At 48.6% G+C, this 22,599-nt stretch overlaps 1 protein-coding gene across 1 annotated transcript in view; it reads right to left on the reverse strand.

Moving 5' to 3' along the window:
* Positions 1–22,599, reverse strand: part of DNER (delta/notch like EGF repeat containing) — a 270,425-nt gene that overhangs the window by 135,575 nt on the left and 112,251 nt on the right. The window contains exon 4 of the mRNA XM_036254307.1: positions 20,882–21,048. Within this exon, the coding sequence (XP_036110200.1) occupies positions 20,882–21,048 (167 nt within the window). The remainder of the gene's footprint in view (positions 1–20,881; positions 21,049–22,599) is intronic.

The raw sequence follows: 22,599 nt of genomic DNA on the forward strand, positions 1-22,599 counted from the left end.
TGGTCGAGCATCCGTGAGGGGCTGCTGGCTGGCTCCAGGCCATTAACTATTGATTTTACCACTCGTCTTCCTTAATAGTAACACTAAAGAGTCTTAAATGGACTTTGTCGTTACTACCTCATTGGGATTAATAGCAAATGAGATTTGCATTCTCACTTCATGGTCTGGCTGAAGACCATCTTCTTCCCCGGTACAGGGACTGCATACGTGCAAACAAAACTCCGGCTGTAGATACTGAGCAGTGGGGGTGGAAACAGGCTGCCTAGGCATTCCTGTGAAGACTGGCGAGTCGTGTGCCACCAACCCATCATCTATAGAAACTGCCCACGGTCTGGGAAGTCCCACGGCTGGCACGAGACGGGCATGAAAGGTTTGAAATGTCACAGATTCCAGCTGCACTGGAGACGCAGGGTTTGTCGGTGAACTTGGGCGTTGGGAAGGCACACACCCCCCATGCTCACATTGCTCGCGGTCCACAGACTGGATGACGTGGCATTCCTGTGCCGACTCTTTTAGAAGGTGAGCTGGATGTTAGTGCAACGCTCAGTAAGCCAGTCAGATCCCTGTGGATTTGTGACTCAATACTTGTGGTTTGGGGAGCAAAACCTGAGAAATAAATCATCTTTTGACAATGTCAAGCCAGACCACACACACACACACACACACACACACACAAAAGGCTTGATGCAGGGAGCAAGCTGGATGTAGACCAAGTCTCGGGAGCAGATATACACGAGGCTCCCTTATGCACCCCCACTTTGTAAGAATGCCGCTGTCCCTGCAGTGCCGGATGCAGAATGCCGGCACACCAGGAGTTCAGGAAGAAAATGGAATGGCCCCTAAAAACGCTGTCACTACACCCCCGTACTAACACAATGATGCCTCATTTGCCGAAGAACCTGTCGGGCCACAGTAACGCCCAGGACCTCATTCAAAGGCTTCTGACGTCTTCTAAACAAATCTGCCTTTAAATGTCCACAGAGAGGCCGGGTTTTGCTGCTGTTTCTTGCTCGCTTGGAGGTTTGATGCTTAAGGCAGTAAATCGCCCTTTGGAAAATTTATCCATACATAATATCCCATTTCCTGGGGGCTTCGCAGTAAGGAATGGCCAGTGATGCTCTCTCAAGTGAAAGACACAGGGGCACGTGACATCCACAGTCCAGGTACCTTTACCACTGTCCTTCAGCTAAGTCATCAGGCAGGTTACGCCTCGTCGGGAGATTATGAAAAGTACACGCTCAGTACAGCTGAGCCTGAACAGCAGGATCTGAACTGCATGGGTCCACTAATATGTGGGTTTTTTTCAATAAATAGACAGCTGGCCCTCTGTATCCCTGACTTTCACACCCACAGATGGGACTCACTGGATTTGGAGGGCCGGCTGTATGCATTGCTTTGTGCCATTTTATATGGACTTGAGCATCCATGGATTTGGGTCCCTGTGGGGTCCTGGAACTAATACCTACCTCATGGATACCAAGAGACAACTGAAGCTTTGGGGAGCCAAAAGTTATACACAGATTTTTAACTGCTTGGGGGATCGACCCCCTATCCCTTGCATTGTTCGTGGGTCAACTGTAGTATCATTTTCTCTAAAGGAAATTGTACAGATAGTGGTGAGATGTTATAGAAAAATACAATCTACTTGCTACAACCTGAATATTTATTGATTTTCTTCCTCAGTCGATCTTGCTGTAGCCCTTAAAAACTACTTCCCCTGGTCAGAGGGGCTCAGTTGATTGAGTGTCCTTTTGTGTACTGAAGGGTTACCGGTTCGATTCCTGATCAGGGCACATGCCTGGGTTGAGGGTTCAATCCCCAGTCTGGGCACATACAAAAGGCAACCGATCAATGTATCCCTCTCACATCAATGTTTTTCTCCCTCTCTCTTTCCCCTCCTCTCTCTAAGCATGTCCTCAGGGAAGGATTAAAAAAATTAAAAAAAAAAAAAACTACTTCCTACATTTAGCATCTCAGCAGTACCTGTCTATTCACCCTGTAGAGAAAATTGCAAATTCAGTATTAAAACAGAGGCTTAAAAAAATGAACCAGAAGTTTAGATTAAAAGCTCTTAGGTTGACATTCTACACATTTCAAAAAGAAGTATCGATTCCATAGTAAAGGGTTACTAGCCCAGAGTGCAGCATACAATATTTTTTTTTTCTTTAATGATTTTAGAGAGATAGGAAGGAAGAACGAGAGAGAGATAGAAAGTTCAATGAGAGAGAACATCGACTGACCATCTCCTGCATGCCCCCCACTGGGGATCGAGCCCACAACCGGGACATGTACCCTGACTGGGAATTGAACCAGCAACCTCTTGGTGCATGGGTCAACACTCAACTACTGAGCCACACTGGCCAGGCCAGAGTGCAATATTTTTTGCTTAATTTTATTTTATTGTTTTAATTGTATTTTTCAATCCCAGTTTACATTCAGTACTATTTTGTATTAGGAAATATAGTCAGTAATATTTCAATACTACGTATGGTGCCAGGTGGGTACTGGGAATATTGGAAGGAACATTTTGTATTGTAAAGTATATGATTCTCTAATCACTATGCTGTACACCGGAAACCAATGTGTCAGTTTGACTGTTTTCAAGGCGTTCACTGTGCCACACCCCTTTCTCCATTCATATTCGACTAACTGCTCATCCTAAGCAAGACATGAGTATCTGAACCTGGGAGTAACTGCTGGTCGCTGTCTGTTCTTCCCACATCCCTTTAATAGTAGAACTGGGAGTTGTTGCTGGGAACGGGGTCATCAGCTAAAGAGCACGCCTCTCTCGGACCCAGTGACAGGCCTGTGGCACTCCGTCCACTGAAGAAGACTGAGCGGGAGCCCCCCCACCCCCCAGCTCCGATGCCAGTGACGGGGACACTGAGGCAGCCGGTCCGCATTGGACAGAGCGCACCGGATCTATGTGGAGGACCGAGCTGCCCTCTCTGACCCGGACCAGCTCCCTCCAGACTGTAACATGAGACCGTGGACCTGGACCTGGGTAAGCCACGGTGTTTGAGGTCTCACTGTGCCGCGGCTGGACTGCACCCTAACGCACAGGCCTGCAGCAGACTCCCCAGGCTCCCCCTCTGCCCTCTGCCTGCTGCGCCAAGGGAGCTCCGATCAGCTATGACTCTCCCATCTGCTACGACTCACTCAGTGTCACACGCAAAATACTGACTCCGTCACGTCCCCCTCTCTTCCTCGGCTTCTACCAGGCAGGGTGGGTCGCCACCGGAGGGGTCAGGGGCAATGAGCACCGCTTAGGGAAAAAGTCTACTGTCTAATGCCATCCCTCTTATTACATAGGGAAATGCTAAACATACACATTCATGGGAGGTCTGCTCTATCATTTGGTGTCATGTTTAATGTATTCTGTACATAGTGTGTGTTTCAAATCACAGAAGTAGGTAATTGTCCACAGTATCCATTTATTAATTCCAGAATGCCTCCTGCCCAGTGGCTTTACAGTGAGCACCAACATAAGTCACCAGGCCCTGTGTTGACATGAGGGTAAAGGGAGAGGATGCCAGGCTCTGCCCCCACACGGTCTGACCTCGCGCCAGCCCTGTGACTTCGGGAGAGTTCTTTACACCCTTAATGCTTTGATCCCTTCTCTCTGAAACAGAGATAACAACGTTGCCTCTTTCACAGGGTGGTTGTTATGGATGAAGCTCTTAGCATGGGCAAAGCATTGACACAGTGCAGCAGAGAGTAAGGACTGTATACATCAGCATCAGCACCATCCCACCTCCACCCCCCCTGTCTGTCAGTTCAGGTCGCTGTCACAGAACCCCACATGCTGAGTGGCTTACACAACAAACAGTTATTTCTCATCGTTCTGGAAGCTGCGAGTCCGCGATCACGGTGCCAGCACGGGCAGGTGCTTGGGGAGGATCCGCTTCCCGGCTTACAGACAGCTGCTCTTTGGCTGTACCCTCGCATGGAGAGACAAAGCTCTGCTCCCTTCGTCTCCTGCTAAGGGCGCTAATCTCATAACAGGGGTTTTGATCCTCATGATCTAATCTAATCCTGATTACCTACCAAAGGTTCCACCTCCAAAGACCATTACATTAGGGGTTACAACTTCAACATATAAATTTGGGGAGGACATAAAGATTCCTTTAATAGCAACCATCAAACCATCACCATTCATCACCACCACCATTCCCCCATCATCACAAACCCCGTCATCACCACCACCACCACCACCGTCATCATGATTAATACCATCATCACCTCACCACCACTATCATCACTCCCACCATCATCATCTCCATTATACCATCATTATCACCATCATCACTCCCATCATCATCATCATCATCCCACCATCACTACCAGCACCATTATCACCACCACCATCACCCCATTATCATAACCCCTATCGTCACTCCCATCATCATCATCATCACCATCATCACCCCCATCATCACCAGCATCATTACCACCACCACCTCCCCCATTAACATCATCACTATCATCACCACTACCATTATCACCACCATCATCAGTATCAGCACCCCCATCACCACCACCACCACCACGGTCATTAACATCATCATGATCACCACCATCATCTCCACTATCACCACCATCATCATCACCAACATCAACAGCAATATAAAAAACCAACACCTGTTTAAAGTGGGACACACCTAAATCTTACATGTGTGTAGGTCTAAGGAAAAGGCCCTGAGGAGGTACATCCCCTGAGAAAAAACAGGGCTGGGATGCAGGCAAGGAGATCATCGACTCAGCCCCTCTCAGGTCAAGCCTCTGATACGGGTCTTTGAAAATTATTGCTAGAATTTAAAATTAATGTCCAAACAGTGTGGTGATTGCCAGAAGGATGTTGGGGGGAGCGTAGGTGGAGGAGAATATAGGGGGGATAAATGGTGATGGAAGGAGACTTGATTTGGGGTGGTGAACACACAATACACTATATGGATGATCGGTTGTGGAAGTGGGCACCTGAAACCGGTATAATTTTATTAACCAGTGTCACCTTAATAAATTCAAGAAAAAGGATAAAAATAATGTCCAAATAAAACTACACCACATAGTCATAATAATATAACATATTATCTGCCATTTTGAATAATTCATGAGTAGGTCCTAATTTAAAAAACAAGACTCTGGCTTCACTTAAAGTTATAAAATATATGTGTGTGTGTGAATAAATGGCTACAATTCATACAATTAAAATACATTTTTAAAAAACACAGAACCAGCAATTAATATAAGAGACACTGGCCAATGTGATACAATATAATGGGTATAGTGGTATAAAAATATTCTAATTACAAAATCCTTTTTTGTTTTTTTGTTTGTTTTTTCTTATCCACACCCGAGGACAATTTTGCATTTATCTTCAGATAGAGCGGGAGGGAGAGAGGGAGGAAGAGAGAGAGAGAGAAACATCAATAAGAGAGAGACACATCGAGTGGCTGCCACCCACACAACCCCATCCAGGGCCAGGGACGAACTGCAACTGAGGTACGTGCCCTTAGCAGGAACCGAACCTGGGACTCTCTGGTCCACGGGCCAACGCTCTAACTGCTGAGCCAAACTGGCCAGGGCTAAAATCCTTTTTTGAAACAAAATTTACAACTAAGCTTGTCAGATCTCTTTATGTGCCTATTTCTCCATTGAGAAGAAAAAAGAAAAAAAAACCTTTCTCATCCCATATGAAAACCATATCCTAATTGGACACATTTTTTAATGCCAGTTCCCATTGGTAGAACATAGAAATTAATTTGCACTTTCCTTTGAAATTTTGTTGGCTCTCACAGAATATAACAATGGAAATTCTTCATTTCCTTCATCTCTTTTCCAATGTCTGTTTTGTCGCCTTTTCATAATCGGTTGGAATTATATCACTTGATCTTCCATTAGTATAGTTTCTACTCATCAAATACTAGTCGATCAATGGCTAACCTCCTGGAGAACTCAAATACAATTGCCCACCACGTCCAGTCATTAGTACCCAGTGAGTGCATCCTGATTAATGGCATCACTATGAATGCCGAAATAATTCACCACGTCTCTGTGCTGGTGTGCGGGTGAGGGGAGACTGTAAACACACGGCTCACTGGGCGAAGACTTTATAAATGTTCGGGAGTCAGAGAAGCCTTCAGATGGGCAACCGTGAAAAGCTGTTGATGAACACATCTACCTCCCAGGCACTGTGAACGCGATCAGTTGATCTCCTTTGCTCTGTGACATCTCTTTGCTCTGTTTTGATTTCAAATCGCACATTTATGTGGTCGCCAACAAGACTCTCTGACAACTTCAAGGTCATATGAAAGAAGTTCCCTGAATTTACAAGTGCTTGTTGAGTTTCTAATTTGAGATGCATTTGCTTCTTCAATTATGCATAACACCTTTCTTTTTAAGCAGGTATTTACTGTGCTAAAAATAGACCCAGCGAGGTCCTGCGATGAAGCCCCAGTGGTGCGCCATGAGGTGAGAGACAGCAGTTGGGAGGTACGGCGAAGCCAACTGCGATTCCGCCTGATTGGTCGGGCTATTTCTAGCTCACATTAGCATCCTCATCACACCCTCGGCCTCAGACCTCAGGGTGCTCAGACGCAGCCTTCCCTGTCTGCTCCACATTCTGGAGCTTCAGCGAAGTCCCCCCGACTCAGCCCCTCTCCTGCCTGGCTTACACATGTCTAGAATCAGCAGTGAGTCAGAACGATCCGCAGAGTTTATTTCATAAACAGTTACTTGGGCTCTGCCCTGACCCAGTGAATCTGAGTCTGGGACCGTGAACAGACACCAGTGCCCCCAGGTGTCTGACAGCCAGGTGGAGAAGTTGCTGTAAGAAGGGCTTCTTTTCCACCAAGTTAGAATGCATAGGTTTCAGTAGGGACCTGACACAGGAGGAATGTGTTTATCAGCTCTTTCCCTCCAATGGCTTCCCTCTGCCACTAAGATCCTAACGTGGAGCCCAGCAGGGCTGACCCGCCTGTTTCTCCACCACACCTCCACTTCTCTCACCCGTGCTTTCTAAGCTCTCGTGGCCTTGTTGCAGTTCCTCCAATACTATGGTTGTATGCACTCTGTCTGGCCACAGGGCCTTTGCACATGCAGTTCTAGCCTTCTGCCTGTAAGGGTTTCCCCACTGCCGAGTTAATATCTCAGCCTAATCATCTTTCTTCAAGGAAATAATCTCCACTGTCCCAAGATTATGTCAGATTTTTATTATCAACCACATCATAGCACAGTGTGCTTATCACAGTTGTAATTTTCTATTATTTGCGAAATTATTTCTTTATTACCTACTACCCCACTAAAAACATAAGATTCACGGGGACAAAGATTTTGTTTTGCTTTGTTCTTGGCTCTATCATCAGCACCACCCAGGTGCCTGCCCACAGTAGGTGCTCCATAAATATTTTTGGGGAGGAAAACAAGTGACCCAGTGTGGTGCCAGGAAACATAAAGAAACAGGAGGAACAAGGGACCCAGAAAAGAAAGCTGGTGATGACAAGAAGTTCCCTGCCCTTCCACTCACTCTAACAGCCTTGGAGGACACAGAGGTTGAAACAGCTCAGGGCACAAAGCAAAGCAGCTTCAGCCTCAGCCAGGAGCTGCCCTGAACACAGGGGTCCAAACCTACTTAGGTTGCAAGCCTCATTATAAACCCTGCCCTCTTCCAGGCCACCGACAACACGCCGACCCTGCTTTGAGGACTCGTCAAGAAAGAATGAATGCCAGATTGTCCCTGTTCCCAATCAGTTCTCTCCCGAAATTAATTTTTTTAATTCAATGTGACCATCAGCTCGGTGGGCGGAGAAGGTTTCTTTCATCTGTCCAGAACAGATTTCATCTATGCTTCGAAAGTCCTGGGACCGCTGTCTGATAATCGATTCTTTCTGTAATAGTCGATGTAGCAAATTACAAATTCTACCTGACTCCCTTTCAACCTTTACAGTCCAAAATCCCAGCGTGACAGTGTTTGAACAGACCGCCTTCCCTGTGGACATCAAACAGGGGCCAGGATAAGCAGGAGCCAAAAACAAAACCAAACGAACCTTTGTTCACATCCGAAACAGAGATGAAATATCAGCCTCTCCAAGTGGCTCTCGGTCTTCCCCGCTTCCGTTCCGGGCACTGATCGCCGGCCCTGCCTTGGGAAGAGCCGCGGCCGGCAGGGGCCTGGCTCCCCAGGGCGGAGTGCACGCTCCGGAATCAGCGTGTGCGTGAAAAGCCGCTCACACTTTAATATTCGAAAGGAACTGCTTCTTAACCCACAACTGTCACGTTGCTACAAAATGAATTTGTGAACTTGATTGTTTTTCATGTGTGAATATTAGCTATGGATTATATATACCCTTCACATAGATACTAGCATTATTTCCAATTCTAGAAACTCTGTTTCTTTCCAAACTGATGGCCCAGTCTGGAGCCTCTGTGCTTGCTCACTCTCATGCACTCCAAGCTGCATGCTTTACAGTTATCTACCGATCAAGTCCTTTAAATCACAGTCTGCAGAAAGGTCTGTGCACCTCTGGATGTGAAAACCTATGCATGGCTGTGCTTCCATGTGTGTGTACACAGTCAAGCATCCATGCCTGTGCAGGTGTGATGGATGTGTGATGGATGGCGGGTGTATGCGTGGGTGGGGGGGGGGATGGATGGATGGATGGATGGATGCATGCATGGAGTGGGGGAGGCATGCGTATCTAGGTATCTCAATAATGCATTGTATAAAATAAGATCAGATGTGCAAAATCTAAAAGGAGCCAAAACCAAAAGTTTCAGGGGCTGTAGCTTTCTTGCAGGAGATCTTTCTGATTACATTTTCTGTGGCACTTACTGAAACCAGATTCATACCCGGACTTTGGTTACATGAGACACACCTCCCACCTTTGCTTGCTGGGGGTGTTTTGTGGTTGTTTTGCATAAGCAAGTTCCAGTTGGATTTCTACACTTATGAAATAATCCCCCTCCAATTACTTACCAGTAGTTCAATATTAACTGAATGAATGAATACAGTAAGTATTTCCTGTGTGCCCACTATGAACCAACCATCGCATTAAGTGCCTCTGATACAGCAGTACAGCTTCCTGCCTTCACGGTGCTGACAGTCTAGCAGGAGAGACCATTGTAAGTAAATAGGTAAATTATATTCTCTGTTAGAAAGTGTTCAGTTCTATGGGGAAAAGGAGAGCAGAGGACGGGGGTGGGCCCCCAGGGCTTGAATGTGCAGAAGGGTGGTCAGGACAGGACAAGCTGAGGGGTGAGCGGTCATCTAGGACACGAAGCGGGAGAGGGAGGGAGCCACAGTGACGAGGCGGCCAGTACCAGGCCCCAGAGAGGATGATGTGTCAGGAGTTCTAGAAATGGTCCAAGTGCTGGGAGAGAGGGGAACAGCAGAGGAAGATGAGCTCAGAGAATTAGGGGACAGAATGTCGGGCCTCGTAAGACTTTTATTCTTGGCTTCCACTCTGTGTGCAATGGGAGATGCTACAAGGCTGTACGCCAAGGCGGGGCACACTAAGGACCCCCGAATGTGGCCGACTGGGGCGGCAGGGCTGTCAAAGTAGGGAGGCCGGTCCGCAGGTGAGAGGCGGGGGCTGGGCCCGGGAGAGCGGTGCAGGTGCAGGTGCAGGCGCAGGCGCAGGCGCAGGCGCAGGTGCAGGTGCAGGTGCAGGTGCAGGCGCAGGTGCAGGTGCAGGTGGAGAGGTGTGTCCGGGACGTGCTGCAGTTGGAGCTAGAGGACTTCTTGACAAATGCACGTGGGAAGTGAAAAGACAAAGTGTAAGGGTGACTGCAGGAGGGGTCTGCCTCATCGGAGGCGGGAAGGCCACACTTGGGGTTCATGGCTGCTCTGAATGGCTCTGCCTCTAAGACCACAAACCCTGCCGCTCCCCTCTCCGATGAGCTCCCCCTCCCCCTTCCTTCCTCTCTGGGGACCACCTCTCTGTCTGGCTCCCTTTCTCCTCCCAAATGCTACACACAACTACACAGTGGCCTTGCTCCCAACCCCCTTCTCTCCCGACATGTTTCTTCTTCCCAGGGGCTTCATTCTAACCTTCACACAGATTACTCGAGTCCCATCCCAGCCACGCCTCCCTCCTGAGTGAGGGTCTGCGCTCCCTCACAGGTGCTGAATGAGCGCCACCATCCCTCCGCAGACGGCCTTCTGTCCAGCTCCGTGTATTCCTATCAACACCACCTCCCGACTCGAACCCTGGCAACTGTCACTTTTGACTCTGCCTCAATTCCCCCGCTTCCCTACATTCAGTCGTGTCTGGAGAAGGTGCCTTCGGAGCGTCCCTGGGACCCACTGTCCTGCTTTCTGCAGCCACTCCCAGCTGGTTTTGACCCTTTGTTTCCACCGTATTATAAACCACTGTCATGACCCACACGTCCTCCTGTTTAAAACACTGGGTCACCACTGCTTACTAACTAAGCACAAAGCCCTTAACACAGTGTGCATCCCCTTTGTAGCCTAGCTCCTACCTCCTGTCCTTCTTCTTTATAGATTTTTAGAGAGAGAAGAGGGAGAGGGAGAGAGAGAGAAACATCAATGAGAGAGAACACTGACTGGTGGCCTCCTGTACGCCCCCAAACTGGAAATCGGATCCACAACCTGGGCATGTGCCCTGACCGGGAATCGAACTGGCGACCTCTTAGTGCATGGGTCCCTGATCAACCACTGAGCCTCACCGGCCAGGACCGCCTGTCCTCTCTCTAACTGTCCATGGCTTATCCACTGAAATCCGCCACTGCAGCCAAATCAATCTACTGTTTGGAAACCCCTGCCTTCTCCCTCCCACACCGTTGCTCGCACCCCCGCTCGCCCTGGGCGTCTCTCCCTCTCACACCTACTCTTCAGTTCAAGGCCAACCTCAGGAGACACCGCAGGTCTAGGGCATCAACCTTCCCCTTGGTGATGCTGCCTCCCTTCTGAATTCAGAGCCGGAAGCTGACCGCACAATCCACCTGCTAGTAACACACCCCGGGCTCCTCATTCACCACCCCCCGTGCAGCGCCGTCGCTAGATCCCATCTCCCAAGAGGAGCGGTTTCTCGGTAGCGGAACCCCGCACTGTCCTTACTCGGGCTTCCAAGGGGAGGGCCTCTGGCTGGTCGGGTCGGTTCCCAGGCAAGTTCTTTATGGGGAGCACCCGAGAGAAGGACTCGTACAGACAGACAGACAGAGAGGGGCTATCGTCAAATACCAAGAGAAAAGAGCAGGAAGAGAAAGGCAGGAAGCGCCTCAAAGGGTGGTGTGGGGCTGAGATTTGGGGGCGAGGGGCTGGCAGGGGAGAGAGGATTTCACGGAGCAGCCGCCAGGCGCACGGGGACGATTAAGAGAAGAGTGAGGCAGCGATGGGGCTGATCAGGTGTTTGCTGCACAATGAGAGCGGACTTTCCCACTCCTGCCCACGTCCCCTCAAAAGGAGGAATAAAGATTACAAGTGTCTCAATTCATCTTCTGGCTACTAGACTGTGTTTACTTGACACGACTTCATGAACGAGAGAGTCGTGGGACAAGATTTATCTGGTTGCATAAGGAGTATATCCCGTCTGCCCGAAGGTGAAACATCTCTCAAAGGCAGGACCTGGGACCTTTTATGGATTCGTGTCCCTCATACCGAGCACAGGGTCCTACACAGAGTCATCCATCAATAAATGTTTGCTGGCGATCCACAGGGATGTGGCTGGATGAGCAGAGGACAGAGAGCTTGGGTTCGTGGCACGGTCGCATGCCAGAGGTCGTCATCCGTCAGTGCATTTATTTAAGGAGCTTTCCATTTGTCTGCAGGTCACACTCCCCGCTACGGCACTGGGGCAGGACAGCCAGGAGAGCACGCTGGTTAAGGATGCATGTGAACACCCAAAGCCACGGCATTCCAACCCAAATGTCCACACGAGCTTGAGAGAGAAGGCAAGAGGGTCTTTCTGAAACGCAATCGTAATTATTGATATTCTTCACCAAAAACGACGATCGCTTCATGCTGGCGCACCCTACTTCGGTCTAGTTACTAGCTGCTCTGAGTTTTACACCCAAAACCTTCGTGAGAAACAATCACAACTACCACGACTTTGTGTCGAAGTCCAGTGATCGGTCTGAAAGCCTCCCGGATAGGTTCTCCACACACATGTCCACCCTGAGAAATCCTTTGCCTCGTTCTCCTAGAATGAGTCTGACCTCACACAAAGTCTCTGATGGATGGAATTTAAATATTTACCTTCAGGATATTGAAGTAGGGAAGCCAAAGCATCTATGAGAAGGGGGTGTCGTCTTCTGGAACACGAATGTTCTTTGCAGAACATTCAATGGGAGAAATGTCAACAGAGCTTGACCAGTGTGACAGGGACCCTGAGAGCGGCAGCCACTAGGTCACACCGCCCCACCCCCAGCCCCGCCTCTCAGCACTTTACAATTGTGCTGATGGGCAAATAGCAATGATATAATAAATCATTACATTGACCATGACTCTGATGTCCGAATGCCATAGCGCGGTGCAACCACTTTAAATATCTTCTGTTTAAAGAGACTCAAACTGTTCTCTTCCTGGAGACTGTTAATAACCACTTCCCTTCTTGAGGGGTGCCCTAAAAGCTCCAGGTTTCTAAGTACGTTGCTAAGGGGTGTGTGTAAACGTCCAGTGGAGCCTGGTGAACAGCATCCAGCCGAAGTCCATGAAAGAGGAACACGCAATTTCAAAGATAAACGGGTTGTCGTGAGGGAAAACTAGAAGAAAGCTAAGAAACATTTGATAATGTGCATCAAATTTGTCCTTAAAATACACAAACCTTTTGATTCAGCAAATTCCACATCTGGGAATTTAACCCAAATGAATCATCAATAGAGATACAGAGATGAGGTTATAATAATGTTTGAAACTCTGTCTAAAGAGGCCACAGAAAGGAAGGACCTAGTTGTTTAACAATAGCATATTGATTGAACATACAGCACTGATTCAATTATACAGTCATTGAGAAAAGTATTGTAGACTTATCTTTATTAATGCAAAAGAATGTCAGTAATACGTTAAATGAAAAAGGCAAATATCCAGACAACGCATGTGTTTTTTGTTTAAAAAAAAAAAAAAAAAAAAAAGTGAAATCCTGGCCAGTTTGGCTCAACAGTTAGAGTATTGACCTGTGAACTGAAGGGTCTTGGGTTCAATTCCCGGTCAAGGGCACATACCTGGGTTGCAGGTTTGATCCCTGGCCCTGTACGGGAATTAACCAATCAATGTCTCTCACATCTCTTTCTCTCTCTCTCTCCCCCTCCCTCCCTCCCTCCTTTCCACTCTATCTAGTTTGGCTCAGCAGTTAGAGCATCGGTTTGCGGACCAGAGAGTCCCGGGTTCGGTTCCCACTAGGGGCACATACCAAAAAAACTAATCATAATAATAATTAAAAAGTCAATGGGAAAATATCCTTGGGTGAGGATTAACAAAAAGAAAAAGTGTGAATATTATTTATGTGTATAGTATCTATTATCAAAGAGCATGTTATATTTTTTAAAAGGGAGTACATTTTTAAATTACCTTCTAGTGAGAGAAAACCATAGTTCCCAGGGTTTATATATTTAGCCTGAGGATCAATCAACTTCTCTCTCTCTTACTCGTCCTCCTTCTTGTTCTCCATCTCATTCTCCTTCCTCCTCAATCAACTTCTCTCTCTCCCTTCCTCTCCCCCAGCGCTTAGAAAGAAGAGCGAGAGATGCCATTGAGGAGCAGAAATTTGGCTGTGCAAAAGCAGTTAGAGAAATTGCTCTCTTAGCTGAACTCTGCACTGACCGAGGCGGAGACAGGCTTTCGGCCGAGCCCTGGGAAGGGTGGTCTCTATGTTAAAAAAAAGCAGGAAAAGTTTTAAGGGAATATTTCGATCAAAATTCTGTGGATAAGACAGGTTAAAACTCATTAGTGCTGATTAAGTACTAAGATATTTCTTTCCAGAGTTAACAAGAAATTTTTTAAATATAAAATTGATTTCCTTTATTATTTAATTTCTTCATATCGATCTCCAAGCAAAAGGTGTCTCTTTATTTTGTAAATAAAGGGCTGAGGGAAAGGGAGAGAAAATGGGGCCGAATGGGGAGGGAGGAGAATGTATGACAATAAACACACACCTTGAGTTTGCTTCTCAAAACCACGCAAACGCCTCCACCTAATGAGGCAGGTACAAATTACAAGAGAATTACTTGCCACCTTTCTGGGTTTTGTTCTCTTTTTTGTTTCTTTCTTAATCCTCACCTAAGGATATTTTTCCCATTGAATTTTTTTTTTTTTTGAGAGGGTGGAAGGGGAGGGAGAGAAAGAGAGAGAGAATCATCGATGTGAAAGAAACACATCAACTGGTTGCCTCCAGCACAAGCCGGACTGGGGCGGGGAATTGAACCCATGACCCTCTGGTGGGTGGGCCGACACTCTAACCACTGAGCTACTCTGGCCAGGGCACCTTTTTGTTCTCTTAAATTGTGAAACTGGTGCTCAGATCTACAGAAGCACCTTAGTAACTTACACATACGGAATCAGACTGGTTTCACTCTGTATGGTTGCCCTTCACTTCTGAAGAAGTAATCAACGAATACTAGTGATCAGTTCCTAGAATTTGACAAATGCTGACGTGTGACAAAATGACCTGAGGAGCTCATAAAGGATACTGCCGGAGAGCAGTCAGGTCTGTGGTAGACCAGCAATCGGCCTTTGCATGAACCCTGATTCCAAGGACTACCTCGAAGGGTAGGAGAAATGGTCCGTTCATCTTTGCTCGCCTTCCCCAATTCCATCACAGCCTGAGCAACCCACATGCAGTGGGACCCAGCCAAGCTCAGACTGTCAACTGTAGGGACCATGCGTGTCCATAATAGAACACATCTTTCTTATCAATGCTTAATTTATCACAATTAACAGGAACCAATAAATAAATGACGCTGACTATGGCAATATTCAGGAAGACAGGAGCAAGGCATTGAAGTTCAAGGACAATTTTTTAATCCTAGTATACATTACCAAAAAGAAAAAGATCAAAAAGAATAATCCTGATTGTTAATGATATAGAAATGTGGTTTCAATTTAAGTAAAATTTCATCCCATAGAAATCTCCCAACTGGGCCCAGAGGAGCTATAGCAGTGTTATCTAAATGATGCTGTTCAGGGCAGCCTCATACTTGCTCTGCTTCTGTCCTCTCCCAACTACTACTTTCTATTCGAACATTTCCAAGTTCCTTTCCTCTCCTGCAGGGAGTCCAATATACCACATGCAACAGTGGTGTTCAGATGACCAGCGAAAGGTGAGATATTTGCATTGGCTATGTTAAATCTTAAGCTTTCAGCAAAGAAGATGTTAATGTTTCTATCGCTGGTAGCAATTCCAAGTTTCCTTTGACTGTTTTACCCCTGACCCCAGATAGATACCTTAAAGGACAAAATGCAAAACGTAGCATTCCCGAAAGAATGAGGAAAAGTGTCTTTCTTTTTTTTCATTTGACCCTCTAAAATACGCTTAATGTAATAAACGGAGAGAAAGTTTCAATGTCACAGAGGTGGGTTGTGAAACTCTACAAAGAATTCTAAAGATTGACATTTGCAGTTGGAAAGTGTCTTCACATGGCATCTACTGAACAGATAACTGTTCCATATGAACAGACTTCAATCACTCAGGTAACTACCGTGTGGCCACCATGGTACAAGGACCTGTGATATGGTCCCGCATCTAGAGTTTTACAGTCTAATTAAAGATATAAAATCAATATACCAAAAAGAAGAGGACAGGGAACACTCAGACGCTCAGCTGTGTGATGCTGGCTGCAACACAATTATCAGGGAGAAATGCAACTTAAAGACCTGGTAAAGCACAGGTTTCATAGAAGCCTTGGAAGAAGGGGGAGGAGCCAGAGCTGGGGAAATGATTGCAGCTGTATGAAGAGAAGAGCACACGGGACACCTGCAGGGCTGGGGCCGGAGGGAAGAGCACACGGGACACCTGCAGGGCTGGGGCCGGAGAGAAGAGCACACGGGACACCTGCAGGGCTGGGGCCGGAGAGAAGAGCACACGGGACACCTGCAGGGCTGGGGCCGGAGAGAAGAGCACACGGGACACCTGCAGGGCTGGGGCCGGAGAGAAGAGCACACGGGACACCTGCAGGGCTGGGGCCGGAGAGAAGAGCACACGGGACACCTGCAGGGCTGGGCCGGAGGGAAGAGCACACGGGACACCTGCAGGGCTGGGCTGGGTGACATCGGGTACAGGTGACCAGCAATCTGGACCAGCAGAGTGGGGGGCCCACCATGGGCACAGCAGCCAGACAGGGTGATGGCCGTGCAGGGAGGAACTTATGCTTGTATGAGGTTAGATTTCACTACAGGAAGCCACAGAAGCTCTGTACCTGTGAGCTGACAGACGAAGGTCTCAGAACAAGGTGTAGCTAAGGGGCCAGAGACTTCAGAAGCCCAGTTTCGGATGGTTGGTAACGCCCGGTCGGCGTGGCTCAGTGGTTGAGCATCGACCCTGCACCAAGAGGTCGCCGGTTTGATTCCCGGTCAGGGCACCTGCCCAGGTTGTGGGCCCATCCCCAGTGGGGTCATGCAGGAGGCGGCCAATCAATGTTCTCTCTCATCGATGTTTCTCTCTCTCTCTTCCTCTTCCTTCCTCTCTCTCTGAAATCAATAAAGAAGAAAACTGTTTCATTGTCATACACTGACCTGTACATCTAAGGAGAAGACTTTGCCTGTCTGACCTCCCACCCCCGCAGGGTCAGCTGGCCCTTCCCCTGAATGGCACGGTCGTCTCTGCTTTTCCTGCCCCACCTACGAGAGGCCACAGCCACACTGTCTTCCCACGTGCAGCCCAGCTCAGCCTGGGAAATGACAGGCAGGGGATGCGTATCTGCGAAACTAGCAGAGCCCTGCTGCTCAGAACTGGACATGAGAGCAGGCACGTTCCTCCACGTGCAGACGTGGGAAGCAGGCGAAGCCGTCCAAGGAAACATCAGTCAATAAGCAACGAATGTTGAAATACATATGTATTCGCATGTGATCGTGCACATAGCTTAAAGGGGTGTTTCTAACATTTTTAGAGACCCTGATGTCGTTGAAAATCCAATGACCTTCTGACTCCCTCCTGAGAAGGGTGCACAAACACCCAAGGGTCTCCAGTGCATTATCAGAGGAGTCACAGGATCCATGAGATGACCTTTGACTGATGACTGCTGCAAAACCAGGGGCCACCTGAGCCCCAAAAGAGAACTTTTGCCTAAAAATAACAGCATCAGTTGGTTGTGCATTGAAAATTACATTTCCTTTAAAACAAGAAATGACAGCATGAACTGTCGGATTATAAAAGACTGCATCTCCAAGGAAGCATCATGATGCAGGGGGACAGGTCTATCGGGTGAGTCCATGAAGCTCGACAGCCCTGGGGCCGAGAATCCACTGCGGAAGGTCCAGCCCAATCCTCTTTTTTAATAATTTTTTTTAAAATTGATTTTAGAGAGAGAGGGAGGGAGAAGGAGAGAGAGATAGAAACATCCATGAGAGAGAACATCAATTGGCCGCCTCCTGCATGCCCCCCACTGGGGATTTGGCCCACAGCCTGGGCAGGTGCCCTGACTGGGAATCGAACCGGCGACCTCTTGGTGCGTGGGTCGACACTCACCCACTGAGCCACACCGGCCGGGCCAGCTCAGTCTTATCACCTCAAGGAGAGGAAACTCTTCCCTCCATTGTACCTGCTAAAATACCGTGTTATTTCTCCTTGTTTCTCAAGCAAAGAAAATAAAGAGAACGTGCTGCTTTAGACATTACTTTGCATGACAAGAATCTTGCTAAAGTGGAGACTTAGAATCAAGAAAACGTACAGCGCTCAGCAGCTCCCAGGGGCACAGAAGGGCGTTGCCCAGACGGGGACGTTTCTAACCGGGTACGAGGTCAGATAGAGACCTGGAAGTCGCTGGGTGACGGAGTCCGGCGGCTAGTTCAGTAGCGATAACCCGACGAAGCAACGCCAGCCCCCGCAAGGACACCCCCGCGGGCTGCAGGATGCACCCTCGCTCTTCCAAGCCAAGCTATCAAGGGCAGCTTTTCAGAAGGTGACGCATGAGGCACCCGGTCGGGACTAAACATAAAAATGCACTTACTTTTATGATATAGATTAGACATAAAATGTACTAAAACCGCAAGAGAAAATGGTACAGGTGTCGTGACAGTTGCGGGGAAGCTGGGTTGTGAGCAGGACAGAATGAGGGGGAGAATCAGGCAGAGGTGAGCCGAGCCACTAGTCCACTGTGACGAATGAATGGACAGAGGACAGGCTGGCCACAGCGGAAATCATCTCGAAGAAGACGAAAGAGATAAAATATCAGACTGTGGTAGCAACCAATACGGACCATAGGAGAGAAAGGTTGAAGGGAAAAGGGGCGCTGTTCTGAGCAAGCAGGTAGACGGGCTGTGCGGGCAAAGCAGACGAGCCCCACCTGGGTTTTCGGATCAAACAACAGCCCTAAGAATGGTCCAGGGTCGTCCGTGTGTTCCTAAAAATGTATGAGTTTAAGGAGATCTGAGAATCCATGTGGAGAACAATCTTTAACTGGCTGTTTTTCTCCTAAACCTCTCCAAATGCAGTTTCCTGAGGTCATGAAGAGAAATAGCTTTGGGGGTTGGAGGCCTAGGAAGGGGGTGGGGCAGAGTGAGGGTCCAGGTTGGGATGGGACAGGCAGTGGGTGACAGAGCGAGACATGAGGGGAAATATGCCCAAGGGCGAGTGATGAGAGGAAATAAACCCTGAAGGACGCCAGTGGGGACCTCCAAGAACATGGGGACCCCCAAGAACATGGGGACCCCCAAGAACATGGGGACCCCCAAGAACATGGGGACCTCCAAGAACATGGGGACCTCCAAGAACATGGGGACCTCCAAGAGGTCTGCCACAGAGGCCGCACACCAGAGGGCGGGTTGTCCCTGACCCCTGGGATCATCCATCACGACCTTTCCAAGCAACCCCAGGTTTCCAAAGCATTCGCAAAACCTCACTTTACGGAGACAGGCAAGCTGCAACAGTGTTCCCTGGGAAGGCAACAGGAACAATGAATCTTTCCGGTTGGAAAACCTGAACTATTGGGCCACGGAGTGACCGGGGAGCTAATGAGCTCCTATGAGCTCCCATGAGCAGACAATGCCAAGCAGAGGTTAACTTAGCTATTCACCCCAAAACGCCGCATAAAGCAAATGACGTATTTGGAGGAGTCAGATTTAGAGAGAAGAGAAGGGCTAATTAACCAGAGGGCAGAGGAGCAGAAATTGATGACTGAGGCACTGGAAAGAGCGAGATGCTTGTAAAATGTTTGACCACCTGTTTCTTCTGAGGAACAGCAGAAAGAGCCATAAGGCAGTGGCCAGGAAGGAAAACTAAAAACACTAAGTGTAGTGGCACTGAAATAGGTCAAACGTACATATATCATCATCATCTGGACTGTGTAGCAGTTTAGCATCAGGTTCTCAGCAATAACTTTAAAAAGGAGCATTTGCGTAGAGCCGGTGACAGCAACCGAGCGTGTCTCTCAGGGACAGAGGGGACTCCTCCGCTCTCCGGCACGGATTGTTCGAATACTCTGGCCTTCAGGTACGTACCTGGAATCTACGGACAGCACGCGGGAGAGAGGAGGCAACTGATCCCTGAAAGTGAATTCACACTTATTTCCAAAAAGGAATAGTAGCCACGAAACACAGCCACACAGGCCCTCGCCAGGTGGCTCGGTTGGTTAGAGCATCGTTCCAATGTGCCAGGGTTGCAGGTTCGATCTCTAGTCGGGGCACATACAGGGGTCAGTCAATTAATGCACAGATAGAGCAACAAATCCCTCCCTCTCCCCACCCTCACCCCCTTCCTCTGTCTAAAATCAAGCAATCAAAATTAAACACAGCAACACGATCCCCAGACTGCCTCCGCGGCACAGGAGATTTCTCCCCCTACCCTCACCTCGACTGGCTCATCCGTCAGATGAGCACCCTGGTCCTCTTCAAAATAGTCCTTTGGTTCTTTGCTAAAATGTACTCATATCTACAGAGCCCTGTATTGTAAAAATGAATAATTTTAAGAAGCTGCTTTTTAAAAAAAAATAATTAAACAAAAGAACATTAAACGTGTCAGTGCAGTAAGGATAAGACTCCCAGAGAGACGACAAAGGATCAATGGGGTGAGGCCTGGCCACTCGTCCCCAGGGGGAGCCGAACAGGCCGCCTGCTGCCCTTCGCGAGACTCACACTGAAGATCATGAGCTCCATCATCAAGCCACAGAACGCACCCGGAAAGCTCTAGCTAGGGAATCTTAAAAGATACCAGATCACAAGTCTGCAAAATGGGAAACAATGGTTGAGAGCAACAAAGGACGCTACTCGAAATCACCGTCTCCTCGTCATAACCTAACGCGTCATGTTTGAGAACGTAGTGTAACGTAGCGATGAGCACATCATACATATTACTGCTATATCAAAGTAAATTTTTAAAATTATTCCTCGAAGGAACCATACGTTCCAAAGACAAATGTTTCCCGTGAAATCTGTCGCTGGCAAAGGGACTCATCGCCTGGACTTGCCCACACTTCGTGGAGAAAAGGCACCGGAGGGGCTGGGAATCAGAAGGCGACATTCCGAGCTCCGGGGGCCAAGGTCACATGCCGGAGGCGCCTGGGCCAGGCTGGGACAGCGGCTCCGGAACCCAGAGCCCACGCTTCTCCCACTTTGAGCCTCCCTGGAAACATCACCTTAGGAACCCACTGATTCCAAGCGGAGCCTCGCCTAAAACGGAGGAAACCGTGTGGACGGCTGGAGTTCAGACCGCCCTGGCCAAACCCCCTGCACTGTCCGGGCACCACCCCGAGAGGCGTGCGGGCTGCCGTGACTCACCAATGAAGTGATTGGGTCCCAGGGCCAGCATCTCCTCCAGGAGCACCAGCCCCCCGGGGGCCTGCAGGAGCGTCACGCTGCGGCCGTCTATGAGCGAGCACTGCTGGAACCCCGCGGCCGTGACCTTCCACAGCAGGATCAGCGAGGCGGTGGCGTCCTGCCGGATCCTGGAACGGGAGCAGTGCAAGTGGAAAGTCCCATTTAGAAAAAGTCACCTCAGCACCAGTCCCTCAGATGAAAACTAAACACAGAGACGACATGTACATCCACAGAGGGTGTGCGCGGCACGGCGGTCATTACCCACATGGGTGAGGAGCGTCTGGCTCCCACTTGCCCAAAAATAGACTCACCTTCTGGTAACCATTCTAATCTATAAGGAAGAGGTGTACTGAGTTCTTTTAGAGACAAGTCCTTCCATCTCCACACAGTAGAAAGGACCCCTCTTGAACTGATTACAAAGGTGTCATGCAGCCCCAAACAGCCACCTGAGGTGTGCTGTCAAAATAAGCAAAACGGTGTCACCTCCCATGCTTCAGGTCTCCCCTGGCTTTTTCTTGTTTTCAGTATAAAATCCAGAGAATGAGATGCCATAGAGATTCATCAAGCTCGGCCTCAGTTTCCCTCTCAGACTCTAAACCTCCATCCTTGCAACCAGGGCTCAGGCAACAGGACTACTGCCTCTCCCCCAGGCAGGTGCCGGCACAGCCCTGGTCCGCCTCCTTCCGCCTGGCACAGTCAGGCTTAGCCCCACACCCCCTCGTGTCCGAGACCCTGCCTCACCATCTTCCCATCACCTTCCCTTTCCTCCTGTGCTCCCAGGGAACCAGGTCTCTACCGGGGGGGCAGAAGGGTGCTCTGGAAGGAACTGATAAATGACTGAATTTGTGAGTGACTCAGAGGGCAAGGGGTTAGTAACCCTCCCAGGAGAATTCAGGGGGCCCGAGGTCATTGAGCCCTCGGCCTGGGTCAGACTCTGCTATTCCCACCCAGCACTGCAGCCTAAGAGAGCCTTGGAGAATTTCAGGTTTGTTTAGGGTTGGGGGGGCATTTAAAGGGATAGAAAATTAGAACTATCCCAAAAGGTTTATGAAAGTAAGACAGTATGACCCAGACCGGTGGTTTTCAACCAGTGTGCTGCAAGAATTTTTTAAACATGCAATACTTGACTATTTAGTCAGGGGCACTGACCTCTTTTCCCTCAGATCTTCAAATAAAAAAAATAGATATAGCAACAGCCAACACAACAATAGCCATCCGGTGTGAATGAATCAAAAGCATACTTATTTTTTTGTCTCATCGGCAATATATATATATATATACATTTTTTTTTTTTTTTGGTGTGCCATAGAATTTTAGGAATTAGTTTATGTGTGCCATGAGATGAAAAAGGTTGAAAATCACTGATGGAGAGAAGAAAGGGCTGGGAGATGGTTTCATAAACTAATGAACTAATGAACCTCATTTCCCTAAAACCAGCTCAGGCCAGTGAAGCTGCCACCTGTACTAGGAGCGTGAAATACTTAGGACGGGGCTCCCCCTGCTGGTAGAACTCGAAGCTGCCTCAGATGCCACACCTCTCTGGCTCTGGGGACTTCCCTGTGCCCCAGTTCACTGTCCCTCCTGGCTCTTCCCCCTCCTCCGCCACCAGAGCGCGTCAAGGCTGGGGGAGGGGACGCAGGGGCAATGTAACAAAGCCCCTCTTCCAGACATTTTCCAGG

This window comes from Molossus molossus, unplaced genomic scaffold (assembly GCF_014108415.1).
Source record: "Molossus molossus isolate mMolMol1 unplaced genomic scaffold, mMolMol1.p scaffold_m16_p_11, whole genome shotgun sequence".
NCBI classification, from domain to species: Eukaryota; Metazoa; Chordata; class Mammalia; order Chiroptera; family Molossidae; genus Molossus; species Molossus molossus.